At 43.4% G+C, this 21,852-nt stretch overlaps 1 protein-coding gene across 1 annotated transcript in view; it reads right to left on the bottom strand.

Moving 5' to 3' along the window:
• Window positions 1–19,357, bottom strand: part of LOC120941989 (fructose-1,6-bisphosphatase isozyme 2) — a 68,197-nt gene extending 48,840 nt beyond the window's left edge. Inside the window, exons 1-2 of the mRNA XM_040355489.1 lie at window positions 19,031–19,357; window positions 9,075–9,237 (exon numbers count right to left, since the gene is read on the bottom strand). Of these exons, the coding sequence (XP_040211423.1) occupies window positions 9,075–9,237; window positions 19,031–19,200 (333 nt within the window). The 5' untranslated portion in view covers window positions 19,201–19,357. The remainder of the gene's footprint in view (window positions 1–9,074; window positions 9,238–19,030) is intronic.
• Window positions 19,358–21,852: the final 2,495 nt, after the last annotated feature.

Here is a 21,852-nt window from a genome sequence, read left to right as displayed (position 1 = left end):
TTGGATTGGATATGCAGGCCTGTTATAGGTGTAAATATTCCTTATAAGAGGTAAGTGGCTACCTCAGGAGCCAATGTCTAAACTTGGCTCTGGCTACTACAACCAGTTCCTGTGACTCAGTTAAATAGGACTCCAATCTTGCCATGCAATAAGCACAGGGCCCTTCTGTTCCTCTGAGTCAAAGCAGGTGTTAACCTATGGTTCTAGGTGTGGTTTTCACATTGTTTAAAAGCCTGGGAGCATGTTGCACCAATATATTAAAAATGTATTGCTCAGTAACGTGATTGTAATTAAAGGGAATCTGCCTTGAAAGAAAACTCCTGTCCAAGAAACGTTAATGTTCTATTGGCATTGGCAATGATCTGACTATCAGACCGCATATAAGATCAAGGGTGGTGATGACATTTCAGTGACAAAAAATACGTCACACAGGCATGGCCTGGAATTCAGAAAATGGCAGCTCCCTGTGAGGATGCTGGTAATCAAGCTAGCGTGTTTTCCTAGAAAAAATTCCTGTCAGGAAACCTGTCATGAGAGCACTATGTAGGCTTTCATTCTGACCTCTCATTGATTGTTAGTTGCTTGTCTGTTATGCTAATGCTTTGGCTTCAGTATTTGGTGAGTAACCAACCGATCCATACAGAGCGCAGAAATAAGGGATTTGAGACATTTCTTTGAATTTTAATCTGAATGCTTGTTTTTTTACAGTGACTCCAAAATGTAGAAGCCAGGTACAACCAAAAAAAGCAGCATTTTCAGAAGGCCAGTAATGGCGACCCCAATGAGCATGTATTCAAAATTATATTCAGGCTTTATTTGTGATAATTATATACTGTAGTGTATGGTGTGCTGGAAAATCGTTTGAGGCTGGATTCACACCATTGTGAATTGGATGCTGGTTCACGCATCCAATTCGCAATTAACCGGCTCTCTATGGAGCTGGTTCACATATCTGAACTGTGGCTCCAGTGCGAATTTGCACAGGAGCCCTGTGCATCTCTTGGTCCATTTCAGGACCAAATTCAGCCCCGGACCGGACCCTTGCTGGGAGCCGCATGCGGCGATGGTGTGAACCCAGCCTAAATGTTCTATTTTCTATGCTTGGTTTTTAGCAAAAGTATGTCGGGAGTCTAAAGTCTAGTACAGACAGACCAAATGTCAGGCCTCATTGGCCGGGTTCAATAAAAATTGTCCGAAATTCGGCCCATGTTCTTCCAGCTTCTGTCAGATGAGCATGCTGGAAAACCAGCACCCAACTGGCTCCCGATCAGCGCTCTCAGCCAATGGCAGAGAGCACTAAACGGAGTGTTCTGGTGGGGGGGGGCATGCCTTTGTCAGAACACAATAGCTCAGCAGGGGAGATATCTGTACTGACCGAAATTGTTAGTACATCGCCCCCCGACCAAAGCTGATAGATTTTTATCGTTCAACCCTCTAGGTTAAATAAAAAAAACTAGTGGTGTGTTCCCGGCTATAGTCTGCATTAACACACAATAATCTCCTCCAGTCGGCCTATCAGACTCAGCCATTTAGGTTAATGGGGCCATACTGCAACCACAAGCCTAATGATTGGCTTATGGTTACAGCACATTAGTACCATTCTAAGCTGCCATTCGGCAAACGAGAAAAAAAAGGCTTTCATGAGGCGGCAGGATCACTAGTGATGGGCTAGTGTGAAATGGGCATCTTTCTTTGCAACCTCTGTTGCGATGTTGTGATACATTAACATACCTCCCAAATTTTGGAGGTGAGAACGAGGAACAGCTATTAGCAAAAGTATGTAGGCATAGGACACACACCCCTGCTACACCCCCATAAAGGAGAATTCTACAAACAAATGATTGGTTAAACCCACAAGTACCTTTTTTTACCACTACTATTCCTTTATACTGGCTTTTGAAATTTAGCACTTCAAAAATTGGAATTAAAGGTTTAGCACTGTTGAACACTATTTGATAGATAAGTAGTGCCTTTTATTTACAACTATATAGCTCAGACCAAAATGAGGGACAAATGAGGAGGAAATAGGAATAGAGGAACTTTGTTCCAAATTAGGGACAGTACCTCAAAATCAGGGACAATGGGAGCTATGAATTAATGCTAACCTCTCCGGTATTCTGTACCATCTAGAAAGCGGCTTGTAACATGTCAACTGTATCTTTGTGTTTATAGATGACGAATGAGTGAGTTTAGTGATCTTACACTTTTGGCTATGGGTATGGCGATTTCAATTCCCCTTTTCCTCATGGGAAGAGCGTCAGGAATAGACAGTTTCAAGTTCCCCCTGGGAGCCCGTGGCTTTCAGGGAGATCTTCTGGTACTCACGTGGCTTAGGAGAGGAATCAGGGCCGATCCTAGGCAGGGTGCATATGGTGCTTTGCACCCAGGCGCCTGCAGAGGTGGGGGCGCCCGAAAAGCCAGAGTTCTCCCCTCCTTCTGGCTGTCCTCGGGGGAGGGAACGCTCCTCTTCCTGACATGAAGGGTTCTAGTTTTCAGTGGCTGCTGAGTGCTGATGTGCAGGAATGACCTCCTCACACTGGGAGTCTGGGATCCCGCACTGTCTCTACCAACTCCAGTTGGAATGCCTCCCCCTCCCATCTCTATCTCGGGCTGCAAAGAGAACTAGGTGAGTCACAGTGTTCAGTGTGCTGGAGGATGCCATCCCCAGCATCCCTTTACACGTGCCCTGGGCGGCTGCCCCTGCTCTAGATGTTTTATGGCATGATAGAATGCATAGGATACACAGCCCCTGTCCCGTTCTGTGCCTCAGTAGTCCATCTACAGATGTGATGTATAATGAGATGTACTAAGAGCCCTTTCACACTGACAGTGCAGGGGCGTCGGGGGCAAAGCGCCGCTAGTTTTAGCACAGCTTTACTGTAGTTTTAGAGGTACTTTTAACCCCCACTAGCGGCCAACTAAAGGGTTCAAAGCGCCACTGCCAAGGTGCTTTGCAGGCACCATTGATTTTAATGGGCAGGGGCGCTTTAGGAGCGGTGTATACACACACTAAAGCGCCTCAAAGAAGCTACTTGCAGGAAATTTTTGGACGTCCTGCAAACGCAGCGCTCCAGTGTGAAAGCACTCGGCCTCTCACGCCGGGATTGCAGATGAGGCTTTCAGTGTGAAAGGGGTCTAATGGACCATCTCCTGTACTATTGCCTGCAGTCTCTGAGCATCTCCTGTACTATTGTATGCAGTCTCTGACCATCTCCTGTACTATGTCTGCAGTCTCTGACCATCTCCTGTATCATGTCTGCAGTCTCTGACCATCTCCTGTACTATGTCTGCAGTCTCTACTCATCTCCTATATCATGTCTGCAGTCTCTGATCATCTCCTGTACTATGTCTGCAGTCTCTGATCATCTCCTGTACTATGTCTGTAGTCTCTGATCATCTCCTGTACTATGTCTGCAGTCTCTGATCAGCTCCTGTACTATGTCTGCAGTCTCTGATCAGCTCCTGTACTATGTCTGCAGTCTCTGACCGTCTCCTGTATCATGTCTGCAGTCTCTAACCATATCCTGTATCATGTCTGTAGTATGTCTGGGGGTCTTTCTAACAGACTCTCTAACAGAAGCCCTCTCTGTGTCCATCAGAGAGGACCCCCTCCAAGTACCCTGCTTCTCTTCCTGTATTTTGTTTATTGTTAAGAGATCATGTAAGGATCCCAGGGTAATAAACACTTTGTTGCGGAGCATTTCTGTGGTTGAGTCGTTGCCATAGAAACATTTGTAAAGGGGAGGAGTTAGTAAAATGACCACGCCCATGTGGGGCACCAGAAATATTTCTGCACTCAGGCTCCTGTGACCCTAGGATCGGCCCTGAGAGGAATACAGGTGATGTCTCCTGGGTCTCGTGTGCCAGCCCGGGAAAATCCAGTTGAATCTGGACGAAACCGGCCTCCAAAAGGGCTAAATAAAGGGGGTTCTGTCCCATTAGGCTCAATCGTCTCAGAAGACGGAGCTGTGGTGTTCTAGGAGGTAATCTCCATTGGACAAACACTGTCTTATGAGACTGGAAGTTGAGCCTGATGCGGAGGCTGATCGAGCGGGGCGGGAGAAGGTGGCGGGTAAGCTTGGATTCGGCAGTGTCTAGACATACTTTGGTCATCAGATCAAGAGGCTCCGGTAGAAGCCGGAACAGCCACCGACAAAACCTGGAATGCTGCGGCCAAAGCTGAACTAACTGTGGGAGAAATCTCCATCTGGGAGCCTGTGCCGCATCAGGAAGTTCTGAGTCATAGGGAGTGAGTCAGCGAAGAGGAGGTGCATTCCGCACAGAAGACACTTCCCCTCTTCACCTCATTCATCAGTGTTTAGAAGAAATGGAGGCGGTCAGAACGGAACAGAGCGGCGGGAGGCGTGGGGTGGCGGCAGGACGAGAGGAGGGGCGCAGAACTCGGTCGTGGAATCGGCTGGAGGCGTGTCTGAAGTCGGGACTGAAGGCATGACAAGAGGCGGAGCAATGGCACAAGGGCCGTCATTGCAGCAAGAAGAGTCGTTGGAGCCAGAGCGTGGTCAGCTACTATGGCCGCTAATGAAACATCTCCTATCACACCAGTAAGCGGTAGGAACGAAGGAGCTAGCCAGGTTTTGTCTACATCCCTGCAGCACCCACAGCAACAAGTAGTTGGTGAGTTATCTTCATTTAATATTCTATATAATACAGCTGAGCTATTGGCTAAGCTGGCCAAGGATTTGGCCAAGCTCAGGCTCCGACAGATTATGCTAATAAAACAAGTGATCTTTCTGCTATAGGAATCTGGACGCCATCTAGTGGAAATTCAGCTAATTGCGTTTAGTCTTCTCAAGCTATTTTAAATACAGATTTTTCCTCTTCATATTTAGCAGCTAAAGCTCAAAATGTACCTGAAACTTGTTTACAGGAATCTATGACATGTGAAATTACTCCACTAGGATTCCATTTATCTAGTGTAATTAAAGAAAAAATTTGGCGCGGAGAGTTTATTGATATCTTGTTACCTCCGTCTGCCAAAGATTTAATTAGTAAATCGGATAAGAAAAGAGGATGAGGATAGACGAAGACTGGTATCCAAATCATGTAACAACTGTTACAGGCTTTTTTGTATGTTTTCGGGAATTTTGTGCGAAAAATTTCCGGACAAAAGCGCTGGGCTTTTCCAGCATTTAGATATTGTCTTTGAAGCATTCAGGAATTTTGGAGGTTCAGCTTGGTATAATTATGCTAAGGATTTTCATCAAAAATTGTCGGTACATCCTACCTTAAAATGGGGAGTGAAGGATGTTGGCCTCTCGCCAAGCAGAACACGAATTGCCAGCTTTCAAGCAATTCTGTATATAAAAAAGGAATTTGCTTTAATTTTAACGATAGCCAATGCAAGTGGCCGAACTCATGTAAGTAGCGGCATTAGTGTGCCTTTTGCACAGGAACACATCCAGTGTCAAAATGTTTTAAAAAAAATGTCCGCAGCGAATCAACAACCAGGGAATTTTTCCAAAAGCAAGCCTTCAAGTGTCTAAGTTTGAATATTTGGATGAAAGCAATTCATGTGGCTGGAAAGGACAATGACTTGGCGTATTCATTATCTCACCTACAGATGGATCGCTTCTTTCAGCTGTTTCCGGATGTGGACCAAGTGGGAATGCCGTGTCCACCCAATTTATGGGACCTTGTTTAAGGCCCATATCTGAGTTTATTAAGAATTCTGGGGCACCCTCGACCTGGGCTGGATATCAATCGGCCTAGTTGCTCTTGCTTTCCTTTTTGAATTCCATCCAGTTAAACAAGCTTTGAAAGGTTATAAGAAAAATTATTTTAAAACGGATCCTTGTAAACCTATTACTCAAAATTTTTAGGGTAAACTTTGTTCAGTTACTGATCGGGTTTGTTTTTCTTTACTTGAGTCAGTGCTCTTTCAAGCGGTATTTTCTGTTTCATTTTATGCTGCACTTAGAATTTCTGAGATGATTTCTATATCTTCTGATATGTTTATTTCTAATACAAATGTAAAAAAAATATTAGTAGGTCAAAAACAGATCAAATGGGAAGAGGTAATTGGATCAATCTATATGCTTGTAGTGGTTCATCCGTTTGTCTAGTAAAATTATAAAAAAATTATTAACAGATTAGACCATTAGCAAGTTCAAGTTTTTTCATACATGAGTCAGGTTTACCTCTTAATAAATATCAATTCATATGCGTCTTTAAAAAATGCTTAATGTTGAACTTACAGAATTCTCATCTCACATTCCATTCATTCAGAATCAGAGCGACAACTGAAGCTTCAAGGTTAGGGTTAGATGCTAACATAATAAAGAAAGTAGGTAGATGGAAATCCGATAGCTATTTGTTATATATTCGCCCTAATCAATTTTTTTTGATCGTTACAGTTAAATGCTGGGTAATATGGGTTATTGGACACTCCTACTTTTTTGGGCACAACTAAGAGCTAAGCAAAGAGTTTATACCGGCAATTTAGGTTTGGATCCAAAGAAGTTTAGTTTTTTTGGAGTGGTAAGAGAGGTATGGTGTGGGGTGATTTGGTTTTAGAGATAGGAAAACTGCTACAGCATATTCCCCCACCAGATGTATTGATTGTACATATTGGGGGGAATGATATTGGAAAACGGAAAACATTAGATATCATTTTTGGAATTAGGGATGATTTATACAGGATTCAGTTGTCCCTGCCTCACACTGTTATCTTTTTTTTCGAGGTAGTGCAAAGGTTGAGTTGGCTTTATCCTCCTTCAATGCCCCCAAAATTAGAAAATGGGTGAATAGAGCGGTGGCCAAGTTACTTAAAGTATTAGGCATTTTATCATTCAGACATGTGGAGTTAGAGAGTGGTATAAAGGGTTTATATAGAAAGGATGAGATCCATTTATCCGACATTGGTTTGGATATTTTTAATGCAGACTTGAATTCTTGTGTTGAAATGGCTGCGGTGCGGGGTTTTGGGGACTGGCGGTTTTAAAACCACCTGTCTTTTGGATAGGTATGAAGTCAGGAATATATTATATGCATCCTGGGTCGTAGTTGCTAGGTTGCTTAAAGTTTATATATTTGTTTTTTTATATGTTGAATAAAAATATTGTTTTTGAAACCAATAATAAACAGCCGCGGTCCACGAGAGAGAGCGGCGTTAATGGAGGTATGCAGAAGCTCTGATCCACATTGAGAGTGACATATGAGGAGTCGTGTATAATAAGGGGCTGAGGCTGACAGTGTGAAGTTGTCTCAACTTTAGAGTATTCTGGCAGCGCTGTCCCTGTCCCAGCGGTGGGAGTGCAGGGCTGTGCTTGCAGCCCTTTATGTTACTGTGCCATGACTATTGTTCTTGCTGCCGTAAGGCTCCATTCACACCTTGGCGACAAAACGCCAGACGCCCGACGCTCGATACGCTGGAGGGGCGAATTTCCATTGCTGTCTATGAGATGGTTCACATCTCACGCCGAACGCCGAAACGCCGTACGCCTGCCGCCTGAAAACAAGTCCCGGGCCCTTTTTTTCAGGCGGCATTGGCGTTCGGCCATAGACAGCAATGGAAATGATTTGTTAAAAAAAAAAAAAAAAGTTAAACGAATCGCGGCAAAATACGCCGCGTACGCGGCGTTACCTGTCGCCTAGGTGTGAATGCAGCCTAAAGGTGACAAAAAAGACAGCTGGTAATTATGTTGCGTGGTATCAAAGGACCATGTTGCTCCTTTTGTTTTAAAAAAAAACAGAAAATGGTTTTATGTCAGTTTTATTTAATTGTTTTTCTCAGTTTACAGTATCTCACAAAAGTGAGTACACCCCTCGCATCTTTATAATGAAAGAGGGCTGTGGGTTGTACAGGGGTCTGTGTACTGTGCAGGGGGTCCGTGTATTGTGTATTATGCCGGGGGCCTGTGTAAAGATTTTTCCCGAAACTTTCCTCTTAAAGTTGGAGTGCGTGTTATACGCCGGTGCGTGTTATATGCTGATAAATACAGTATTTGTTTTTTTAAATGTTGAATAAAAATATTGTTTTTGAAACCAATAATAAACAGCCGCGGCCTTATAAAATCCAACACTTGTCTGCGTTTCTTTCTTTTAAAGCGGGGGTTCACCCTATCGACGGGAAAAAAAAAATAAAATATTTATTTTACCTTAAAATCAGGCATTGTAGCGCGAGCTACAGTATGCCTGTCCCGAATTTTTTACCGCCGTACTCACCTTGTAGTCGTCCATCGAAGATTCCGGGGAATGGGCGTGCCTATGGAGACGGAGGATGATTGACGGCCGGCTCTGGCGCGTCACGCTTCTCCGGAAATAGCCGAAATAGGCTTGGTCTTCACGACGCGTGCGCATAGCCTGTGCGCAGGCGCCGTGAAGAGCCGAGACCTACTCCGGCTGTCTTCGGGGAGAGTGACGTGCCAGGGCCGGCCGTCAATCATCCTCCCTCTCCATAGGCACGCCCATTCCCCGCGGGAGCCGGAATCTACGATGGACGACTACAAGGTGAGTACGGGGTTAAAAAAATCGGGACAGGCATACTGTAGCTCGCGCTACAATGCCTGTCTCGATGGTAAAATGTGTCGGGGGGGGGGGGTGAACTACCGCTTTAAGTTAATTTTGTTATTTAGGGCTCCTGCCTGCTGTCCCATAACGTTTCCCTAATTCCTTCTTTCCTTTCAGATGTTAATACAAGTCCTTTTTAGGTTTGCCCTACTCTAGTTCTAGGTGTGCTGACACGGAGTGAAAACCCTGTCTCTTCCCAACCTCATCATGCCTTGGGTGTCTGGAACATCTGTTCTTGTTATTGTGGTACTAAGGTTAACCAGCTGAATGGAGGGGTGTGGAGGTGTTAAGACAGTTTGCTTGGGGGGGTATATATCTAGTTGTGGTTGAACTTAACTGGCTGACAGTTCCTTCCATATCAGACACATACAGAAACTAGCATTTTCAGATGGTCAGCATTAGCAGCCCATACTTTTCCTTAGCATGGGTTTCCTTTTATATTGATCAATAATAATCTCAGAAAGTAACAAGTCATCCCAGTGCTCTATGTTGTTGAACAACTTGAATTTTATATATGCATTTTATACATGAAAATTATAACTGACCCTCATATCTTTTGGAGTTATAATAACTTCCTTGTTTTCTTCCGAAACCATAGCACAAGTTGAATATGAGGATATCAGCATATTAATCACAAGATCATTGGATAGCACATCCAGTTTCTTCACCTCATCCCCAGTCACATTGACACTTCCCGAAATGCCAAACCTAAGTGCGAAACAACATCAATCATATCATTAAGCCGCAAACTTGACAAAATTACTGCTTCCTACAGAAGAATCTTAGTTAGATGGTATACATAAGCAGATAAACAACTTGAAAAAACATCATATTTTATCACACAGTAGATTCCAACACACTAATATTTAAGATTATACATTTTATATATTTAATTTTTTTTTTTTATAATTATTGCTTCATTTTTCATGGGCAATTTTGGAAATGAGAAGAGCCAGTTTGGTTCCTATTTGTACCACAGGCTGTTACTTCAAACGCCTTCTTACTGTTTCTATGTACGGTTTGTAATTTTGTACAGTAGCCATATTACATCATTACACATGCCTTGCAGTATTTTATAATGGCCTGGGAATTCTAGCAGCAAAACACTGTGTTCCACATACTGTATAATGTGCCATGGTTTTCTATGTATTATTCTATTTAGAATATTGCAACTCAAGGTGTTTAAACTCTGCTTTCTTTGTTTTATTCACAGAGTGTTTGTTTGTCTTTATACTGCGCCTTAAAACCATGACCTTTCTCCTAGATTACTACTAGCTGCCTTGTATACCATGTAGAGTAATTCCAGCTGTGTGCAGGCTGTCATTGGATCCCTAAAGAGGAATGCAAAATGGAAGATGTGTTCAGGCTAAAAAGTGATGTATTGCTTTGCTAATTTCAATAAATCAGATAAGCTTCTCCAGGGAGGGCAGGGACTGATGTGAATGTATATTAAATACGGTATGTAAAGTGCTACGTAAATTGACAACGCTATGTATGTACCTGTAAAAAAAAATAATAATAATAATAATAATAATAGTGCTCTTTTTTGTTAGCAAATTTAATTTTATAGCGCTGATGTATAGGCAGAGGCGTATCTAGTGAAAATGGTGCCTATGGCAAGCACTTTAAACTGCGCCCTTGTCAAAACATTTAAACCCATCTTTCAGATAACCAGGCACACGGCGGGGACAGAGAGGGGACCACTGGTGGCTGGTACTAAAAATTTTTGGGGGGGCGCAAACAAACTGAAAAAAAAACCCTAAAAATTTAAGCCACTGTGCCCATCAAACGCAGCCACTACCCTATGTGGATCCGGTCTGGCCAGTCATCGGCCGTCTTGGGTGCACCTGTCACTCCCCTCCCCAGGCAGAAGGAGAAAATATTAGCAATTGTTGTGCCGGCGTTGCGCTTCAGCAGGGTGGGCGCGGCGCCGGGAGCTACATTAGTGTGGGAGGGGGCCGTGGGAGGACAGGTGGGGGTAAAGGTAAGTGAACCAACAATGCACTAGCTTTAAGGAACCTATTCAGGAATTAAAAAACAAACCTTTACAATCCCTTTAAGTGCACTAGTAGTTTTTCGTAAACTTGTAGTACAGGAGCAGAACGGCATTATAGACTTTAAAATGGGAGCGCCTAAAACAATGCACGTAAACACACGTTTTTCAGGTGCTCCTAATAAAGTCTATGAGCTCAAACGCACGCAGTTCTTCATGCAGCAGGTTGACAGACTACTCAATGCTCGGGTGTGAATGGGCCCATTAAAAATAAAGGGATTCTTCATCTTGAGCATTGTCTCGCCTTGAGAACCCCACAGCAAAACGCCCAGGTGTGATTTGGGGCTTGTATCTCAGAGCATTTTTTTCCTAACTGCATACAGCTGTTTCAAGTTTGTTGGTCATCATCAGGCCTCGTACACACGACCGAACATGTCTGCTGAAACTGGTCCGCAGACCAGTTTCCGCGGACATGTTTAGTCGTCTGTACGGCCGACCGGACAATTTTCCGGCGGATCGGACAGGTTTCCAGCGGACAAATGTTTCTTAGCATGCTAAGAAACATGTCCGCTGGAAGCTTGTCCGTCGGACATGTTCGGTCGTCTGTACGACTCACCGGACATGTCCGCTCGGCCGAATGCGTCAAAGTGATTCGACACATGCGTGGAAGCATTGACCTTCCAGGGTCACGCACGTCACAGCGTCATCGTCGCAGGGACGGCGCGGCCACGTCACCGCGTTCGCTGTCCGCGGGAAATTTGGTCTGATGGTGTGTACAGCCATCAGACCAAAATCCGCCAGCGGACATGTCCGATGAAAACGGTCCGTGGACCGCTTTCATCGGACATGTCTCGTTGTGTGTACGAGGCCTTAGTGTAAAGCATGGAAACCACTGCTTCTGCAGAGTAAGGCTTGGGGTGTAACAAGAAAGTATAACCAGACATTTTATAATGAGGTCTAAAAGGGACCAAAATCCTTCCATTACTCCACTTACACGCATTCCCAACTGCATTGCAAATGTGTGTAAATCTAAAAATCCAACTGTTGGCTTTCAGATGGAAGCAATCAGGCAGCTGTACAGACACTTGATTGCAACCACTGATCCCCAGGAAGTACTGCTTTTCCCCCACGTGACCCTCCCTGCTATGTATGCCAGGCTGCAATAGCCAAACTGTAGCCCAAGACTCCCATGGTGGGTGTCACTGGGTAGAACTGAGGGAGGACTGCTGTGGTCAGAGAAGAAGCTAATGGAGCAAGATCTGCACTCTATTTGCTTCAGTAAAGTGCAGGGGAGACTTTGGAGGTCTAAAAAAACTCCAATGTCTCGGTAAAGAGAAAGAGATTCTGTCTTGGTCCCCCATGTGCTAACAAAAAAGTAAAGTGAAAAGTTAAAACTGGAAAAAGTAAAGGTACAACCATGCCACAAAAAATGTTGAGCCCCCGTCCTCATTTATACTCAATATATACAGTACATAAATGCACATATCAGGGGGCCTAGATACAAAAATGTCAGTTGTGCTACACTTGTAACATATTGTCGCACACACCGGGGTAAGAACTAATATTTCTAGGGCGATTACTCACAGTCAACTCTAAACTGATAACCTGTAAATGCTTTTAAAGCTTTGCATATGGAAATGTTGGGGTACCAAAGTTTGTTGTTGTTTCATGAACATGCACAATTTTAAGGCTTCACATGTGAGGTATCTGCTGTATTTAGTCAACAAAGCCTCATCTTTAGATAATTACCAATAATTGGGTAATATATTATGTTTTTGTGCACCAAAATTGACTTTAGTGTTTTTTTTACTTAAAATTTGCGCCTGTTAAACCGATGCAATAAAATCATGTGACATAAAATATAGGAACTATCAGCATTTTAATCTTCAGGGTCTCTGCTTTCGGAAAATATAGTCTAAAATGTTTTTTTTTTAACATATGCAAAAACAAAAAAGGTTAAGCCACTGCAAAAGCACTATTACATTTAATATTGAAATTAAAAAAGATTTTACTTCCAATTAGAAAAATATTTTCTAGCCTGTGTTTCTAAATGGAGCTTCTCACGCACAGTATTTTCTCTTATTCATACCATGAGAGTTGCCACAATCATTAAATCGTCTATAGGCAAGTGTGAATAGATAAGAATTGCATATTCACAAAATAACAAATTACTGTTCTGTAATTGCTACTTGGACTTTCAATTTAAGAATAAATTCCTAACCCATGTAGCTGCTCCATCTCAGAGACAAGGAGCCATAATTTCTTTGTATGTAAACTGAATAAGGCACGAAAACTGAGCTTGCTCTACCAGTCAATCAAATTGATGCTGGAAATTGATATGGCTCATTTACACCACTGCACTGAGTTAATAGGTTGCCCTAGCGAAAATGCTGCAGGAGTGATTTTCGGTCTGACGTGGTATGTTAGACAGCTCATACAAGTAAATGGACTACCTTAATACCATGCATGTTAACATGCATATGAATAGGGGAGTAACTAGATGTTGTTCCCCTACCTGCGCAAAAGTGTAATTTAGATTAATTTTAATTTAGGGGCTGCTCGTTGTGAGGGTAAACCTATTAAGTGAAAATATGTGATGAACCGTGCGCCCTATAAATAAATATACGATAAAGTGCAATATCCTAGACAACCACTAGGTGTCCTTAGTGGATGAATTGTGCAAATGTGTTATACAAAACTTGCACAATTGAAATTGCAACACATTTGTATAACACATTTGCACAATTCATCCACTAAGGAGACCTAGTGGTTGTCTACGATATTGCACTTTGCACTTTATTGTATATTTATTTACAGGGTGCGCGGTTCATCACATATTTCCATGTTACCATGCAACCTGAACCACAGAGCATACCTGTATAAAATTAACTTGCCTTTTAGGGATAAGCAAAAGGTTTACTTATAGCGTGCTTATACTAAACTTCCCTGCCCATAAGAGCCAAATGTAATGGGGCAACATGTGACTCTCTCCATATCTACCAGTACTGGTTGCCTAAGTGGTCATTTGCCATCCCTAAATGCTGTTGTGTGGAGAGAGAGGGAAGACATAAGGTCTGTGTGATAGTGCTGTGCTCCTTTAGCTTCAGTGGAGGGCAAGGGAGACATCGGTGGTCTAATCAGGGGCACTGCCCACCTATCCATGCATCCGGTCCCTGATCTACATTCAGGGCGCTGGATGCATAGATCTCAATGGGAGGGGGGGGGGTTGAAGCACTGAGGCTCTAATAGGCTTCAAAAAAGGGTGGACTTGGGTCACCCGTCAAGGACGGAGGAGACGTGGAGGTCACTGGAGGAGACACAGGGGACAATGCCACCGCCCGGAGGGAAGCGCTGCCTGGGTTTCACAGGTATGTGCAATTTTGAGGCTTGTTGGGTATGTTGGGTCTCTATTTACTCATTGCTACCTCATCTTTTACATGTTGCCAAAACCTGGGTAATGTATTGTGGTGGTGTTTACTAAAATTAACGTATGTGTGTTTTTTTTTTTTTACAAAAGAATTGCGTGTGATAAACATGCTGCATATGTTCTAATTGCACGTAACATAAAAAAGTGGAACTATCACCATTTCATTCTCCAGTGTCTTTGCTTTCAAAAAATATTTGGGGGTTTAACTAATCTTCAGGCCAAAAATGTGCAAAAATAATGTAGCGCCCTGCTCCCAAAGATGGGGGCGCTATTTTAAATTTAGGGGATATCTGGGTCAATAGTTGGGCCCAGACTTGCTGAATTATATGTAAATTTGCCTCTGTTCTGGCTGTAATACTTTCCAGGGATATAGCTATATCCCTGCGGAATGTGGTCCCCTACCCTTGGTCTGATCATGCAATTTTACTGTTTGATATAGATCTTCCAGGTGGGGGCGATAATGAAGGAGTTCAGCATAAAGATGCTACCTTCCAAAGTTTTAAAGACTTCCCCCAAGAGCTATTTAATCAACATTTAGCAACAGAGTTAGCTAATAACTCAGAAGGTAAAACAAAGACTGATGAGTTTTTTCAGATGCTGCATTATGGTATAACAGCAGCCCTGGATATAGTAGCCCCAGTACAGTACAGAAAAGCAAAAAAAGGTAGAAAACTGGGCTCAGCAGACTGGTTCTCTCTTGATCTGGCTGACTTAAGGAAAAAGGGACGAGCCCTGGAAAGAATGTGGCGGAAAAACCAGTCCAAACCTAACCTTATAAAATGGAGAATCTTCATGCGCGGTTATAAAGCGGCAATTGTACGTGTAAAAAGATCTTATATATCATCAAAGATTGAGGCTGCAGGTAACAACCCTCAGGAGTTGTTTAGGATAGTGAGGAATTTCGCCAGTCCACAGGCAGCCCAGATGGAGGTGAAGGCTTCTAAAGAGAAAGCCCAAGAGTTTGCAGACTTTTTTGTGAATAAAATAATTAAAATATATAAGGGCCTTGAAGGCCAGGTAAGTGCCGAACTGGAGATGACAAGGTCACCCCCGTCGGCGGTAAGGGTACCAGAAATTCTGGTTTCAGAATTTGATTTTAGGACAGTTTCCGCCATAGAAGTCTTGGATTTAATTGCGAAATCTAAGGCCTTAGCTCCTCCTTCCTTCCCGTGTCCAGGCCAGGTGTTTAAAGAAGCCTGTGTGATTTTAGCCCCAGTTTTGGCTGACCTTATCAATTGCTCTCTAGTGGACGGTACCGTTCCTAGATTTTTTAAACGGGCAATTGTTACCCCTATCTTAAAAAAAGGTGGTACCGATCCCTCTGACCCGGAGAAGTCCAGGCCTATCACAGGGCTATCCTTTCCAGCCAAGATAATGGAGAAGGTTGTCTGTGGTCAGCTGCAGCTTTTCATGGAGGAGGGCAATCTGTTCGATAAGTGGCAGTCCGGTTTCCGGCCCAAACATGGGACGGAGACGGCGTTGCTGGATGTCATGGACCATCTACTGGTCGACGCGGACCGGGGGGCCCACTCAATCCTTATTCTCTTGGACCTGTCAGCCGCATTCGACACAGTAAATCACCAGATCTTGCTGACACGGCTTCAGGAGGTGGTGAGGGTGAGTGACCAGGCCTTGAAATGGTTTAAGTAATTTTTAGAGGAGAGGGGGTATAGGGTGAAACTGGGGGACTTCTACTCGGAGCCTATCAAGGTGACGTGTGGGGTCCCACAGGGGTCCCCGCTTTCCCCTCTTCTCTTTAACATCTATCTTAGCCCTCTGGCGGTGATCGCAAGTCTGGGACTTCGATTTCAGTCCTATGCGGATGACACCCAGTTGTTCTCCGGAATCTCGACCAATGAGCCAGAGGCGGAGGCCAAGTTGGTAGTAGGTTTGGAGATCATAAAAAACTGGATGGCAGCTAACTACCTGCAGCTAAACCAGGCCAAAACCGAGGTTCTGAGATCAGGGAATATTCCTGAGGGACACTGGGTGTTATCATGGCCCGATGGGGCAGGGGTGTGCCCGCGGACGGCCGACACTGTGGGGACACTAGGGGTCCTAATTGACAGCGACTTGACGCTAATCCCCTATGTCGGTCAGGTTGTCAAGACCTGCCATTTTAAGATGCGGCTTTTTTACCGCATTTTGCCTTTTCTGTCAGATCTGGAAAGGATCTCGGTAGTGCGCGCTCTGGTCCTTCCACATCTGGACTATTGTAATGGTCTCCTGGCTGGACTGCCTCAAGTCCAGATTAGGAGACTTCAAAAAGTCCAGAATCAGGCGGTAAGGCTTGCATTAAATCTCAGAGACCACTGCCCCACCGCGAGACATCAGGCTGCCCTGCATTGGCTGCCAGTTGGTCAGAGGGTGTGTTTTAAAATTCTAACACTTGTTTTTAAAGCGTTTCACTGGCTAGGACCCGCCTATCTCTGTGAGAAATTGAATAGACATGTTACTGGCCGCTCCCTTAGATGGAGCTGCCAATTCTGTTTGGAACAGCCAAAGAGTCGGCTGAAAAAATGGGGGGCAGGGCTTTTTCTGTCCTTGGCCCGAGAGAATGGAATCTACTTCCCCTAAGTCTTAGACAGAGTCCTGGCCTACCCACATTCAGGAGGGATCTAAAAACCTATCTGTGGGCAGAGGCAGATTGATAGGAAGAGTGAGGTTAGGGTCATTCTGGCGGGAAGCACTGCTAGATCTGTGTGTTGTCTCTCCTACGGGGGTAGCGCTACAATAAAAAAAAGAAAAGTGGTTAAAGAGAAGCTTCTTCTCCCATACATTTTTTCCTTTCCCTTCTTGTTTACTGGGTTGTACTCATGTGCCCATAGAGTCCAGCATTGTCCTGCTGTGGCAATCTGCTGAGGCACACTGGGCCACATGCTACTATCTTTGTTTCTGACCCCATCGGGAGCCTGCTGTCTCTCCCTGATACAGCCAGGCCATTCTCCTCCAGCAGCTGCTGTGTTCTAGCTCTTGCCACCAGGGGTATGTGATGTAGGCATCCCAGGTAGGGTTGCCACCTCATCCCTTTAAAACCGAACACATATTAATTACACAGGTTTTGGAGCTAATTGAATGCAGATAAGACACTAAGTAAATTTAATTACCACTTTAATCAGCCACAGAACCTGTGCAATTGATATGTGTTCAGTTTTAAAGTGATGAGGTGGCAGAATGAGAGAAGACATCATTAAAATCCGGGGGCAGATGGCAGAGTTCATAGATTTAAAAAAAAATAATTAAAAAAAAATAATCTTTAAACTGGCCATAGACGGTTAGTTAGTTTTTTTCGTTCCACCAGGCAGGTGGATGTAGGAAGCCCCATGACCCCCCCCAGGGGCACTGTCCAAATTCACTGAGCTACTGATCAACACATATTTTCCAGCATGTCCAAGGGATGGCCCTTGCTCAATCCTCCAAATTTCCATCTGTCTATGGTCAGCTTTCCTTTCTACATTAGCAAAATTGTGTAAAAGTATTTAGCGCAATTCTGTTGGCCATATCAACAAGTCAACTAGGCTGTAGCAAACATGTTTCTGTTAGGCTCTCTGACACTTCTCCATATAAGGCCTGATGCTTAAAGCGGGGGGTCACCCTAAAACATCAATAGACCGTTACATCCAGCATACTGCTGACATCTACAGTATGCTGGATTTTTTTTTATCCGCTGTACTTACGGTCTCATGGTTGTTTTCACCGGGCTTCCGGGTTCTCGCTCCCCCCGGGGAGTAGGCGTTCCTAAGACGAGGCATAGATGATTGACGTGCGGGTAAAGCGCGTCATCGCCTTCCGAAAATATCCGAGGGGGACACGGCACTTTACGGCGCCTGCGCAGTCAGCTCTACACGGCAGGCGCAGGCGCCGTATATCGCCGTAAAGAGCCGAGTCCCCGTCGGATATTTTCAGAAGGCGATGACGCGCTTTACCCGCATGTCAATCGTCTCCTGGGAGGATCAACACTCACTCCCAGGAGACATTGCGCAGAGCTTCCCGTCGGGGAAAAGGAGCGACACGCCCACTCCCCGCAAGGAAAAAGACCTGGAAGTGAGGCTGAAGACAGGTAAGTGTACACATTTAAAAAAAAATTACAATGCTACAAGCCTTTATTAAGGCTGGAGATAGGTTAGCTAAAAAGTTAATTTTGAGGGTGAACCTCCGCTTTAATGATTACAAATCGTACACATTTTTGTGCAACATATCTTCTACAGAAACCAAGCTAACATCTGTATATGTTTTTCAGATTATTACATACCTCCCAACATTTTGAGATGGGAATGAGGGACACCTATCAGAAAAAATATGCAGGCATAGGACACAGCCCCTGCCACACCCCCTTAAAGGAGAATTGTAAAAAAAAAAAACAAGATTGGTTAAACCCACAAGTGCCTTTTTACCATTACTATTCGTTTAAATTGGTTTTTGAAATTTACAAATGCTACAATTTAAAAATCAGATGAAAGGTTTAGCACTGGAAAACACTTTTTGATAGATAAAAAGTACATTTTATATACATCTATTTAGATCAGACCAAAATGAGGGACAAATGAGGAGAATGAGGGACAGAGGGACATTGCTCGAAATCAGGGACAGTCCCTCTAAATCAGGGACAGTTGGGAGCTATGTTATTACACAGTACCCATTGCATACCTCCCAACTTTCTGAGATGGGAATAAGGGACACCTATCAGCAAAAGTATGCAGGCATAGGACACACCCCTTGCCACCCCCCTTAAAGGAGAATTGTACAAAAAAATAAGATTGGTTAAACCCACAAGTGCTTTTTTTTACCACTACTATTCCTTTATATTGGCTTTTGGAATTTACAAATGCAGCAATTTAGAAATCAGATGAAAGGTTTAGCACTGGGAAACACTTTTTGATAGATAAAAAGTGCATTTTATATACATCTTTATAGATCAGACCAAAATGAGGGACAAATGAGGAGAATGAGGGACAGAGGGACATTGCTCCAAATCAGGGACTGCCCCTCGAAATCAGGGACAGTTGGGAGCTATGTTATTACACAGTACCCATTGCATGTTGCATGTATTAAATACGCTATAAACAAGTACATAGACTTACATGTGAGCCAATCCAGCCTTCCTCACAGCAGATGAAATGGCCTTTATTGCAGTCAGCATGGAGTTTAGCAGTTGTGTCAGCTCCCCTGTACCCTTGGCCTGTCGTCCCTTTTCCATGACATACCGGGTAAGGGTGAGCATGTCAGTCTCAAAGGGGCTCCTGTCAGACATTTTGCTTGAATAAAAAGTTCCTTGTGCTACCCAAAAACGACAGTACACCAAAATGAAAATACTGGTTCCTCTGTGCAGCAGCTTTAGCAGCCTACAACCCTGTGAGTGCTTGTCCAGTTGTATCTAATAAAATGCTGCTGAGACTGTGTGATCCTAAGGTCTTAAATATCAAGACAGGAATCCACAGCCTGGTCACTGACAAGGACAGCACACATGGAGTGTGGCTTCTCACCCAGACACATTTCTCAAAGGGAATGTATAATGGTTATAGATATACATGTAACAAGATCAGATGATGAATTTGTTCATTTATTACAAATCTTATTTCTATGTGTAGGGTGTAATTATATATAGGGGGCAGCCATATTTGCTCATTACTTTTTCTGGCTTTGCATCCTATTTTGCAGTGCTACACAATGGTTGTGCCTTAGGGCCCATTCGGTCCAGTGAGTGTTCATTATGCTCTGTATAACCAATGCCTGCTGGTGAGTGTTGTGTAGGTACAGTACAATACACCTGTTACAAAGCATCACATTATTTATCTTTTTTTTTTTTAAACTATATTTTATCTATCAAAAAATGACATTTCATTCCATGTTATGCACCACAGCCTATTGCCATGGGATGTAGGGGGTTATTTACAAAAGGCAAATCCACTTTGCACTACAAGTGCAAACTACAAGAGCAAAGTGCCCTTGAAATTGCATGTCCCCCTCGGATCAACAGCGACTGCACTTCCAAGTGCACTTTCAGCGTAATTTCAAGTCCACTTTGCACTTGTAGTTTGCACTTGTAGTGCAAAGTGGATTTGCCTTTAGTAAACAGCCCCCGTAGTGTGTCATAACACAATGTACTGGGTAAAAATGCAACCTGTCCTACTTTTGTTCTGTGCACACCAATGCCGTGCATTTATGTAAGCTGAAACAACAGGATTTAAAGAGGAAGTAAACCCTGATGAGTTTTACTTCCTCGTTATTCCCCAGCAAAGTAAAAGCATAATGGGCTAGAATGCATCACATACTAGCCCATTATGTTGCGCTTACTTGCAAATGGCCGCTGGTGGCCATGTCCATCTTCACACATCTTCCTACCTGGGGGCCATGGACTCTGGCTCTGTGACTGGCGTGTGGGTGCCGACGGTCACGGCATGGGCCCTATACAAACGTCTCGTGCCCTTTCTTTCCAGTACCTACAGGTAAAACCTTATTATAGGCTTACCTGTAGGTAAAAGTGGTATGTAAGTGTTTACAACCACTTTAAGGTCTTGTCTATGTATTTGTGCTGTGTTGAGAAATGCTGCCAAATGGCAAACAGGCCCTTAAGCTGTCCATTGACTACTTGACTTTTGGCCTGTTCGTGACGAACCAACCAAAATGTGAGCCATGGGTGGCCTTGTCAGCAGTATCCGTCTAAACAAACTCTGAATGGAAAATTTAAGGAGATGGGTGGAAGGGTGCATCACATTCAGTCACTGTATGGGTATTCCGATAGCCTTAGCCAATTAGTTTGAATACAACAGTTGGCAGCAGTGTTATTTTGACGTCATATTTCAAAATTTAGTTTTAATCATAGTCTTTTGACTAAAATGCAGTTTTAGTCGTATTTTAGTCATCTGAATTGTTTTAGTTGTATTTTAGTTGACTAAAATCTCCAGTACATTTTAGTCAACGAATAGGTTTAGTTAAATTGCAATGCATTATTTAAGCATTTCTCTAGAATTGCCAAACTCATTACATATCCCTGGAGTAAAAATAGAAGCCTTTTTCTTATTATTTTTTTCTTCAGCTAAGTAGATGCCCCCTACTTATTGTTATGTGGTAGTGCCATACATGTTTAAATATAAATATGCTATTATTTAGGCCAATATGTATTCTGCTACATGTTTTTGGTAAAAAAAATCCCAATAAGTGTACAGTAAAACCTGGGATGCTGAGTAAAGCGGTTAACGAGCGTTTCGCAACATGAGCACTGTTTTTTTTTTTTAAATCCTGACTCGGTTTGCAAATGTTGTTTTGCAGTGTGCGGCAGCCGCGATTGCCACCGGGCACCCGTGATTGCCGGTGATCACGGCAGGAGTGTGGATCTGTGTGTGTAAACACACAGATCCACCTCCTGTCAGAGGTGAGAAGACCAATGCTGTGTTCCCAGTACAGAGGAACACACATCGGTCTCCTCCCCTTGTGAGCCCCCTTCCCCCTACAGTTAGGACACACTTTAGGGAACATATTTAACCCCTTCAGCGCCCCCTAGCGTTAACCCTTTCCCTGCCAGTCACATTTATACAGTAATCAGTGCATATTTATAGCACTAATCGCTGTATAAATGTGAAAGGTCACAAAAACGTGTCAAAAGTGTCCGATGTGTTCGCCGCAATGTCACGGTCACAATAAAAAATCACAGATCGCTGCCATTACTAATAAAAAAAAATTAAAAATAAAAATGCCATAAATCTATCACCTATTTTGTAGACGCTATAATTTTTGCGCAGACCAATCAATATACGATTATTGCGATTTTTTTTTTTACAAAAATATGTAGAAGAATACGTATCGGCCTAAACTGAGGAAAAATTAAAAAAATAAATTGTGATATTTATTAAAAAAATAGAAAATATTGTGTTTTTTTAAATAAATTTCGCTCTTTTGTTTATAA

Source organism: Rana temporaria, chromosome 1, assembly GCF_905171775.1.
Source record: "Rana temporaria chromosome 1, aRanTem1.1, whole genome shotgun sequence".
NCBI lineage: Eukaryota > Metazoa > Chordata > Amphibia > Anura > Ranidae > Rana > Rana temporaria.
The sequence above is the reverse complement of the archived record's forward strand: the minus strand, read 5'-3'. Positions and strand labels throughout refer to the sequence as shown.